Here is an 11,868-nt window from a genome sequence, read left to right as displayed (position 1 = left end):
TTTCATTCATCTTTTATGTGTTATCAAATTACGAACCTGATTAACTCATCAATTGGCTTTCTTCTTAGTTTAGTTTTCTTGTGTTCTTCCATGACGTCTGGTATATGGGAAAGTACATTTACATTATATATTTAATAGAATATATGATAATGTAATCTAAAGGCAGAAAATATTAAAAAGGGTAAATTACTTTTTGGCTAAATTGCACTTTTCGTCCTTTATGTTTCAGGGTTTTTGCAGGCGCTGTCCTTTAAGTTTAAAAATTACACTCTATGTCCTTTATGTTTGCAACCTATAACATGCGGTGTCCTTTATGTTTGCAACCTATAACAGGCGGTGTCCTTTATGTTTGCAACCTATAACAAGCGATGTCCTTTCTCATAAACCCAGAAAGGACATAGAGTGTAAACATAAAGGACATAGAGTGTAATTTTTAAACTTAAAGGACAGCGCCTGCAAAAACCCTGAAACATAAAGGACGAAAAGTGCAATTTAGCCTTACTTTTTGAGTCCCTGTGTTTTAGAGGTTTTAACTAGTTGAGTCCAAAAGCAAAAAGTTTAACGACCTGAGTCCCTATAAGCATTTTCTTTAACCATTTGAGTCCTTTTGAGTCCAAATTTTAACATTTTGAGTCCAATTTTTTAGACTCAAATCGTTATAAAATGAACAAAATTGGACTCAAAACGTTATAAAATAAATGGCTAGGGACTCAGGCGTTAAACTTTTTGATTTTAGACTCAAGTGGTTAAAACCACTAAAACACAGGGACTCAAAAAGTAATTTACTCTATTAAAAAAAAGCAAAAGATAAAACTCTGCCACAAGTACTAAAGGTTGTCATTGTGTAAACAACTATTACCCTAGCCTAGGCTAGTAAACTAATCACAGTCTTGAAAACACTGTAATAAATCATCTCCTTTATTTTGCTCTGCATCGCCATATCTCACCTCAAACACAACTTGCAGACGTCAACTCCGGCTACCGGAAAAAGCGACAACCTATGTAATTTCACTCTTTTGTATTCATCCCAACGTCTCTACCGTCACGCTGATGCTGGTTTTGGTCCGGGTATGAACCGGGTACGAACCTACAGGTAGAAACCGGGTACGAACCGATTTTATTTATAAAATGTGGAACCGGGTTGGAACCAACGGGTTTTTTTGAACCCGGAACCAGTTCTTCTATAAGACGAGTAGGAACTGGAACCAGTTCCAGATCGATTCTACCGGTTCAAGTTTGGAACCGGTTATTATGCCCATCTGTAGTAGAAACAATAAAAAGTGCTATGGTGTTTAACTTTTGATTGGAAAGTGAAAACAATAAAAAGTGTAAAACAAGTAGAAACAATGATAATTAACAGAGTAAATTACAAGTTTTGTCCTTAATGTTTGTACCAAATTACAGGCGGTGTCCTTTACCTTTAAATTTGACTAGTTTTGTCCTTAACGTTTCAAAATCTTGCACGTTATGTCCATTAACCCTAACTCAGTCAGATTTTTTTTGTTAAATAAGGGTATTCTTGTCATTTTACCTTCTTAGGGACTGTTGAGTACATAATTTGATATTCAAGGGACTAATTTTGTAAGAAATAAAAAATAAATTATAAATATTAAAAGGGTCAATCTATTTGGACACCTTATCTGCCTATTTAGACACCCTTTGCCTCGTATAGGCCTCGTATAGGCCTATACGAGGCGTATAGGGTTACATCAAAATCAGTGCCTGACTCATGTCACTTCTGGTTTGACCCCTTCAAGACGCCTCGTATAGGCCTATACTGGGCGTATAGGACCCTTCGTATAGGCCTCATATGTGACCCTTTGCCCCTTATATGCCTCGTATAGGCCTATACTGGGCGTCTTGAAGGGTTTTTTTTTTTTTTTTTTTTTTTTTTAACAAACATTTTATACAATATTAATCGTTTTAGCAAACTTTTATACAAAAACAAGTTTTTTTATTTTAAATAATTAATATTAGGACCCCTCGTTGGTTTTTTTTAGTTGAATTAGGCCTATACTGAGGGCAATTCAGGGGTTTAATGGTCTTTTGGAGCCTTCGTATAGCCCCAGTATAGCCCTATACTGGGCGTCTATTTTTATTTTTTTTGTTTTTTCTTTTTAAACATTAAAAAAAGAAAACAAAAAAAAAATAATAGACGCCCAGTATAGGGCTATACTGGGCGTATACGAGGGGTCCAAAAGACCATTATAGCCCTGAATTAGGCCTATACTGGGGGCAATTCAGGGGTTTAATGGTCTTTTGGACCCTTCGTATAGCCCCAGTATAGCCCTATACTGGGCGTCTTGAAGGGTTTTTTTTTTTTTAACAAACATTTTATACAATATTAATCGTTTTAGCAAACTTTTATACAAAAACAATAAAACTTTTTTTAAAAAAACAACTCAAATTACCCCACCAAAACACCCATTTTTTTACTCAAAAAACATCACCCTCCAAAAACAATCAAATTACCCTACCAAAACATCTATTTTTCAACTCAAAAAAAAAAAAAACCAACGAGGGGTCCTAATATTAATTATTTAAAATAAAAAAACTTGTTTTTGTATAAAAGTTTTGCTAAAACGATTAATATTGTTAAAATGTTTGTTAAAAAAAAAAAAAACCCCTTATATACGCCTAGTATAGGCCTATACTAGGCATATAAGAGAGGCAAAAAAGACCAATTTACCCCCAGTATAGGCCTAAATCAGGGGCTAAATGGTCTTTTTTCCCCTAGACGCCCAGTATAGGCCTATACGAGGCGAATACGAGGCAAATAAGACAAAATATGACATAATCAGAGATTCTCTTGGAAATTGAAAAAGGCTATACGCCTCGTATAGGTCTATACGAGGCGTCTTGAAGGGTGTCCAAATAGGCAATAAGGTGTGTAAATATGTAGACCCTATTAAAAACTTGAATATTCTCTCTCTCTCACTCTCTCTATCACACACCACCCACTACCACCACCTTCCACCACCACCACCTCCACCCCCACCACTGCCCTCCAGCCGGTGCCACACACCACTTACCAAAGGGATTGTTAGGGGCAAGGTATCTGTTGCCTAGGTTTCCACTTCCACCAATGGCATACATCTCCCAGTGGGTGTAGTCATTGTTCACCATATGGAAATTTCCATGTCTGCATCTGAAAATTTATACAAACAAATCCAAAACACCCGATCAGCCACCTTCCACCATTGAACAAAATGGCCACGGCGGCGCCACCGCCCTCCCGGAAGCAAATCCTCTCACTTTTCGTCTCATTCCTTCGATTATCCCGTCAATTCACCGATTACAACATAAGAGAGTACACAAAGCGCCGTACAATCGACGCATTTTGCCAAAAAAAACCCTAACAAACCCTAGCTCTGTTGTCGCCGCCTTCTCCGATGGCAATTATCAGCTGCAGGTTGCCAAACGGCAAGCCCTAGTGTACCATATGTACTCGCCGGAAGTCAAAAGCATCATGGAGATTAAGTATTGATTGGTGTTTGTTTATGTTGTTAAGGTTTTATAATGGTTTATACATAGAGAGTGAATACTGTGGTTTTGGATGGTTGATACAGGGGTGTGTGGCGGCGGCTGAAGGGCAGTGGTGGGGGTGGAGGTGGTGGTGGAAGGTGGTGGTAGTGGGTGGTGTGTGATAGAGAGAGTCAGAGATAGAGGGAGAGAATATTCTAGGTTTTTAATATTTATAATTTATTTTTTATTTCTTACAAAATTAGTCCCTTGAATATTAAATTATTTACTCAACAGTCCCTAAGGAGGTAAAATGACAAGAATACCCTTATTTAACAAAAAAAATTTGACTGAGTTAGGATTAAAGGACATAATGTGTAAGATTTTGAAACGTTAAGGACAAAACTAGTCAAATTTAAAGATAAAGGACACCGCCTGTAATTTGGTACAAACAAAAAGGACAAAACTTGTAATTTACTCTAATTAATATATACACTCACACACGTGTGATAACGACATCTGGCCGTCACCCAATCAAAATTATTTGTTTTGCCTACCAGTAGCTCACAGTTTTGCTTTTGAAGGACATGAATCTTGAAAACTTTCCAATCTAAACACGTTTAACTGTGTGGTTCTCTTTTCACATGTATCCAATGCAATCGGAGACATTACCTGAAGCATGTGTTTAATTCAACAGCTCTTTTCAAATGCTTGCATGGCCATTCATAATCCAGGGGCGGACCTACCTTAGGGGAAGGGGTAGCCTCCGCTACCGCTTGGCGCTCCGGCGGTAGTGTAAATTTTGGAAAAATTTGATGTTTTTTCGATTTCGTTACCGTTTTTTATAAAACGTTACTGCTACGAAGATTTTCTAGATCCGCCACTGTCATAATCTACTACTAAAAGCTGATAAATATAAGTCAGGATAACATCTGTATATCATAAAGACACTGCATCACGTTAATCTACAAATCAATTCTACCATTAAAATTGGTTAACACATCCATTGAAGCAACTACTCGCAAACAACTCTTACGCATCTCTAAAGGTACAACATTAGTCGATGAACTTTGAGACGTATTTAAATATCATACTTTGATTGTGTTTATATCCAAAAAATGGATCACAAATGATGTTTATATGTTTCGGTTAGTCTTCTTTGCCATTTTTCCCCTCTTCGCCTCTCAGGAATTTCAAGAACCAATATGCAGACGATTTTGGATGACGAGTGAGACCGTTCTTGTAATCAACATATATCAAACCGAACCGCTTTGTATAACCTTGAGCCCACTCAAAATTATCCACTAATGACCATGCAAAGTATCCCCTCACATCCACTCCTTCCCTTCAACAACAAATTTTTGTATAGTGTAAGAACAGGTAACATATTGTGTATACATGAATTGGATAGGTGGTGTACTACAAATGGGTCAACTTTAAGTGTTTTATATCTAATAGTCAAACAGATTAAGCCATGAGAGTATCTAACCTCCTCAACCACTTTGATAATATAAATGTTTTCAATTGCTTGTAAGACACTTTATTTAACAAAGTTAGTTATTATTGTAGTAATATAACTTTCTAATCATATTTATCACATTAAATATTAACATCGTGTTCAACATAATTGTAAAAGGAGAGTAATCCAACCCAACATGTTTCGACCAATATTGTCGAATTTTTTGAATAAAACTGATTCAAGAGTTTCTAAAAAGCAATATATTTTGGGCAGTTCTTTTAACCATTCACCCCTATTCCTTTTTAGGTATATTTTTTAAATTAACCCTATTAGACTGAAAAATAATTATAACCCAATCAAATTATCGTTACGCATATAGTCTAAATTGCCCTCTCTACTATTATAAAACAAAATTTCATCATAAATCGAACGTTAAAATAGCGGAACTCACTTGATAGCCAGAGAAACAGAAGCAAGATATCCCTTAAAGTAAGTAACTCTCAGTTTGTCATCCAACATTTCATGTAGAAGAGATGCATCGTTGTCTTCATCGTCCATACCTATACATGGGTGATAAAATTTCAAAACACGCGCACATGCGCATGCACACACATATATATATAGGGGTGTGTTCAATACATAACGATTGTTTTAATAGAGATTAAACATCCCTCTATATATATGTATGTGTGTGTCCAAGCATTTGGTTGATTTGAAGCCTTGAAAGTGGACTAGAATGCATATGTTTACAAGAAATTGTAAACTAATTTAGAATTACTAAAGACATACCATTTTCAGTAATGTATATTGGCGGATTATTGTACTTTTGAGCTACGTACTTAAGAACTTTCCGGAGACCCCATGGAACAACATATAGCCATGGTGATGCTGCCTGCCATGAGATATAAATTTAAAACAAAGTAGAATAAATTACTATAATAAAAAATCAAAAATTTAGAATAAATATTATTGGGAGTTTTATGTCGTAAAAATAGACTTTGGGTGACTACCAATCCGATTGACCTACTTTCATCTTAGCTAAATTTTTTAGCTTAGCCTATTTGAGATAAAACACAACCTAAAACGACCCATTCAAAAGTAAATAGATCGAAATTCCCACCTCTGGTATGCATGCACAAATATACATATTTGTATGATTGAAGATATAGTAGATTACCTTTTCACCAATTGCTCCGTTTTCCCATACATCTGAAAAACAAAAATGAAGGGCCATGGTAAACCTTCAATGGTTATACTAATTACATATACATACAGATTTTTATATACACACAAAAGCTTAAAAACTAAAGAACACATATGAGCCCTTAGATAAAAAAAATAAAGGTCAAAATCGAGTATATTCACATGTGCATTAAAAGTTAATTCGTGTTTGCACACACACATATATGTGTGTGCGTATATTTATATGTATGTATGTACGTATATATGAACGACAGTCAGACACATGATTATTTGGCAAAGGAAGTAATGTACCTATTCTTGTTGCCTCTTGTACTCTATAATAATTATTTTCTGCTTTATTTGTCCAATGTGACACAAATCTTGATGTATAGTGATTCAAGCCAACAAAATCCAATGAGTTTCTTAGTAATTCTTTATCTTTCTGGGAAAATACTGGAAGCTTGTCTCCAACCCTCTCCTGCATAGATTTAGGATATTCTCCAAAAAATATTGGATCCAAGTACCTAAATAATAAAATAAAATATTAAAAAAACTTAACACGAATAAATATTTTAATATGAAGTACAACTCAGCCTACCATCCAAGCTGAAAGTCAATACGCCTTGCTGCAGCAGCTATATCTTCTTCTTTATCTGTTAAGGCCTCTGCCCATTCACAATCAACAACCAATCCTATTTCTCCACCTTGCAGATCCTATGTTGAATATAATAAATATTTGGATTACTAACCGATTTTATAAGCTAGAAAAGGGTAAAATGTCATTTTCGTCCCTGAGGTTTGGCCAGTTTTGCGACTTTCGTCCAAAGGTTTGTTTTTCGGCATCTGGATCCAAAAGGTTTAAAATCTAGCCATATTCATATGGCTCGTTAACTCCATCCATTTTTCTCTGTTAAGTCAAGGTTTTGTCTTTTTTATTAACTTAAAGGGCAATTCGGTCTTTTTCACTTTATGTACAAGCATTTAGCATAACGTAAAAGTACTCAAAATACCCTTACTAAATAAAAAGACGAAAATACCCCTGACTTAATGGAGAAAAATGGATGGAGTTGACGAGTTGGATGAAAATGTCAAGATTTCAAACCTTTTGGATCCAGATGCGAAAAAACAAACCTTTGGATGAAAGTCGCAAAACTAGCCAAACATCAGGAACGAAAATGGAATTTTACTCGCTAAATATTAAAAACATTAATGTCCACCTTAAATTTTGTTCTATATATTGAAACTGCTTCTGCATGGGCCAAAAGCTGGTGGTGGGCAGCCAAATATGGTTCAGCTGACTGATGGTCACATTTTCCGGGTGCAAATACACCGGTAAAATATCCATTTACTGCCGTCTGAAGGGGCTCGTTGATTGTAATCCACTTCTTCACTCTATCACCAAAACTTGCAAAGCAAGTTTCGGCATAGATAGCGAAATACTTTCTGTATATTTGGTACATGGTTAATATTAAATAATAATAAGAATAATAATAAAAACTAAAAATGAGACTTATAAAAGTACTAAAACAGTGTGAAGTAAAATTGCAGTTATAGGTCCAGATTAATAATTTTACTTGAGTTTTCAGAATGTTTAATAATGGTAATTTTGGGATAAGTACATTACTGCTTACTTTGCAATTTATGCCATTTTATTATGCACATTACTATTTTTTTGGGTCACTAATAATAATAATCTTATTTATAAGACTTTGAATTAAGATATAAATTTACATTTATTATTTATAATTTTATAACTAAATACTATCTAAATTAAGATTTATCTTATTTAAATACTTAAGTATTTAATTACTAAATATTTACATAATATTAACAATAATAATAACACCACCACCAACAATAATAATAATAACAATAATGCCCAAATATAATCAGTGTTTAAAGTAGGTCAGGTTAGATTGCGGTCTTCAAAAGAGGCTTAGTGACACCCATCGCAACGCGCGGGCCAACCCACTAGTTTAAACAGATAGATAATTACTTTTAATTAATCAACTTAGGAGTTAGGACAATGTCAGCATATAATTACACTTTCGACAACTTTTAACTGTTTAACCTACCCGTTATCATTAAAAATACAAACTGAAGTGACAAGTTTCATAACCAAGATAGTGGGAAAGGACAAAAGGTGAAAACTTACACTACTGAGTCACTTAACCATCCTCCCATTGACTCATCAAGATGCAATGGAATATCCCAATGGTATAATGTTACACACGGCTCAATTCCTGCAATTGTATAATTGCAATTTACTTGTAACAACTTAATCCTCATTAAAGAAAAAGAGCAACAAATTTTATTGGTTCATACCCTTTTCAAGAAGGTAGTTTATAAGATTGTTGTAATACATGATCCCTTCCTTGTTGACTTTGGTTCCCAGCCCATCTGTAAAGAAAGATATAATTTTGAGTTGATCCACTTTCATCACAAAACCAAAAACAAATGTCGAAAAACCTGCATTTATGATGCAACCACTTGTTAGGTTATTGTCTTAACAGCAGGCATTACCTGGATAGATACGAGACCAGGATATAGAAAATCGGTAAGCACTGAAACCCAATTTGGCAATAAGGTCAACATCTTCCTGTATTTCAAATAAATTAATATGGATAAGCTAACGGACACAAAGGAAATTATTTAATAATCATACATTATATATACTATCAATTTGCTATTTTGTCACATCAACCAACTTTGGCCCCTCAACTTTGGCATTAACCAACTTTCGCCCCTCAAGTTTAAAAATGACATGTTTAGCCCCTCAACTTTGATAATGGCATGTTTCACCCCTTACCTAAAACAACTTTAGCCCCTCAACTTTAATAATGACATGTTTAGCCCCTCAAGTAAAACAACTTTAGCCCCTCAACTTTAATAATAAACAAATTTAGCCCCTCAACTTTAATAATAAACAGCTTTAACCCCTCAACTTTAATAATGACATGTTTAGCCCTTCAACTAAAACATCATACAACTTTAACTCTCGCAATTTGCTTATTTTTATCTACGTTCCGATAAAAATACTATGGTCATTGGCCCCTCAAAGTAAACAAAGGAAGTTGATGTCTCAATAGTAAGCAAAAAAAACTAGCTTCACATCTTATTAAAGTAACTACATGGTAAACGAATGATTACTTCTTCTAGAAAAAAAGGAAAATAAAAAACAAAGCCTATGTAGGCTAACGGCTTTCCAGCCTTGGTTCAAACGGTATACCAAATTTTCCTTAAATGAATGCAAATCCATAAATGCCAATGTTGTACAAAAACAAAACCTTGTAACGATGGTACTGATCTACTGCTATATTTCCGCCTTTCCCATCTTTTATCTTGCCTGGTAGACCAAGAGAGAGAAAAAAAGCAAAATAAACTTCCTTAGCAGTTGATGTCATGATCTGTCAAAGAATATACTAACAAGTAAAACAATAAACCTTCTGTGTGTGTGAAAGCATCCCATATACAAGGACCCCTACCGCCCTCATTGGCAGCGCCTTCAACCTGCAATATAGCAACAAACAAGAGAATATGGTAAGAAACTGTTATGTGTGTGTGTGTTGTGTGCAGGGCATAACAGCATCTTATCCAAACTAAACCTGTTATGATTACAACGCTGTATATGTTAGGTGATAACATATTAGTTCATAAGACATGAATCCTTACTGTAAAGTTACCCAATCATGTAGGGATGTCTAATAAATCAACGTGAAAAGTTATTAGCAAGCTAATAAGTTAAACACAAGCCATAACTCATCTAACCAAGTGATAGAGAATGTGAGATCAAAAACATGTATCACAATAGCAGAGGCAACCACCTGCTTATGGTTGCTGTGATCTAGATATGACAATTAGGTGTCAACTTTTTAACTTTAACTTCCGAATCATTTCAGTACTTCGACTAAAATTCGGTCAAAATCAAATTGATATGTGAAGTTGACATCCTATGAGGTTGCTTAGGTGTCATCACAGACTCAGTGATATGGATCCTGATGTTAACAATATCGTCATTATGGTTTTATGATAATTAAAGATTTGGTCACTGTAGTTACTTTGTAATGATTTGATTATTGCATTGACAATTTCTAAGAAATCTATAACTTTACTTAATTTTGACAATAATACGAGTATTATCATCCGAAACTAAGAGTACAAGTATTTTATTGTAAATGTGACTGTAATAATACAAAAATGATATTAATTAATATATTTTCTTCCTTGAAATACATATTCAACTATAAAATTCTGTATGCTGTCATATGCTGATATCACAAAGACACCGAAGTGTCGTTATATCATGTTGGTCATGTAGTGAAACATCATCTAGTTGCAACAATAATTATACAGTGCATCTGTGTTTATCCATTTGTATAAAAAAATACTTGTACTAGTAGCTTCTCTGAAAGTACATCAGTTAATCTATCTTGTTTACCCCCATAGAACTTCTTTGTGCTTCATGAAAACAAGGATCCCGTTTTAAAAAGCATGTATCAGTTCATCAAAACCTTTTAGGTTATGATTTCAACTAAACATAAGTTCAACAATTCGAATCAAGCAGTACCGCATTTCAGTATTCATAGATTCAGGAAAAACTAAATCTGAAACGGCGATTCAAGTTCATTGCAGAAATATAAAAATAAAATAGAAACCTAAAAATCATATGGAGTTGTCAAATTAACTAGACATGAAATTAGATACTATCAATTAACGATTTCAAAAATAAACAGTAGTGCATTTCAACATTCATAGATTCAGAAAAACCTAAATCTGATTCAAGGATCAAGCGTTTCACTGCAGAAATATAAAAATTAAATAGAAACCTAAAAATCATATGAACTTATCAATGTAACTAACATGAATTTTGATATTATCAAGTAGCGATTCTAAAAATAAACACTACTGCATTTCAGCATTCATAGATTCAGGAAAACATAAATCTGAAACAACGATTCAGGGATCAATCGAAGAGCATATGAACTTATCGAATTAACCAAATCGAGATTCAAGGATCAATAGATTGATCGAATCATTCGGAGAGCATTGAAATCGAGGAATGATATGAAGAATCGGAATAGAAAGAGAACCTGATAAGCAGAAGTGGCGACACCGAAGAGGAAATTGGGCGGGAAATGAGCACGAGAGAGTTGATGACCAGTTGGAAACATGGAGTTCCATTCCTCCTCCATTAATCTCTTTCTCTCGTTCTCCATTATTGATCGAGTTCAACTTCCACTGTGAGCAACAAGTTCCTGAAGAAGAAGAAGAAGATGTAGAATAAGAAAGTGTAAATGTTGTTGTTGACTTGTACTACCTACCACCAGCATATCGTCTCAACCCGACCTATTAAACAAGTAAACACAAATACAACATGAAATCTTATCATGTCAGATTTTTCAAACACAAACACGGACCTGATAATAAATAGGTTACACTAAACGACCTGTGTTAAGACACGAAAAATTTACCAACGTATCATATAACCTGAAAAGACAAGAACACGACATGTTAAGACATGAACATCTATACTATCTATAATAAGAGAAGATGAGCTGATGTAAAACTGCCTATGTGTCAAATTCTAAGGTATGCCACATGTCAATGCTGATGTCATAAATTCGTTTACAATATTTATATATATAAAAACTATTATATAGATACCATTTTAATTTGAAATCTGGCTTCACTTTTGAAATTTAAAGTTCAAACCATTCTTTAAATCCCTCTCTCTCAAACCTAAAATCAAATTCAAAATTCAAACC

The 11,868-nt window shown here is 34.3% G+C and overlaps 1 protein-coding gene across 1 annotated transcript; it reads right to left on the bottom strand.

The window, feature by feature from the left end:
- Window positions 1-4,378: 4,378 nt before the first annotated feature.
- LOC110915465 (beta-glucosidase 42-like) lies at window positions 4,379-11,428 on the bottom strand. Its single transcript, XM_022160168.2, has 13 exons — window positions 11,194-11,428; window positions 9,547-9,613; window positions 9,391-9,449; window positions 8,627-8,702; window positions 8,429-8,503; window positions 8,259-8,346; window positions 7,321-7,546; window positions 6,702-6,817; window positions 6,416-6,627; window positions 6,099-6,130; window positions 5,711-5,813; window positions 5,373-5,481; window positions 4,379-4,807 (listed from the first exon to the last, which is right to left on the bottom strand). The coding sequence occupies exons 1-13, from the start codon at window positions 11,317-11,319 to the stop codon at window positions 4,612-4,614; spliced, it is 1,485 nt and encodes a 494-aa protein (XP_022015860.1). The 5' UTR covers window positions 11,320-11,428; the 3' UTR covers window positions 4,379-4,611.
- Window positions 11,429-11,868: the final 440 nt, after the last annotated feature.

This window comes from Helianthus annuus, chromosome 16 (assembly GCF_002127325.2).
Source record: "Helianthus annuus cultivar XRQ/B chromosome 16, HanXRQr2.0-SUNRISE, whole genome shotgun sequence".
In the NCBI taxonomy this organism is placed as follows: Eukaryota; Viridiplantae; Streptophyta; class Magnoliopsida; order Asterales; family Asteraceae; genus Helianthus; species Helianthus annuus.
This window is presented reverse-complemented; position numbering and strand designations above follow the sequence as displayed.

Excerpts from the sequence above, each read along its gene's own strand:
- LOC110915465 (XM_022160168.2), bottom strand. The coding sequence starts at position 11,319 with ATGGAGAACGAGAGAAAGAGATTAATGGAGGAGGAATGGAACTCCATG. Across the intron at positions 8,703-9,390 it reads ATCAGTACCATCGTTACAAG|GAAGATGTTGACCTTATTGC; the intron begins GTTTTGTTTTTG and ends TTTGAAATACAG. Across the intron at positions 4,808-5,372 it reads TCTGTTTCTCTGGCTATCAA|GGAAGGAGTGGATGTGAGGG; the intron begins GTGAGTTCCGCT and ends TTGTTGTTGAAG.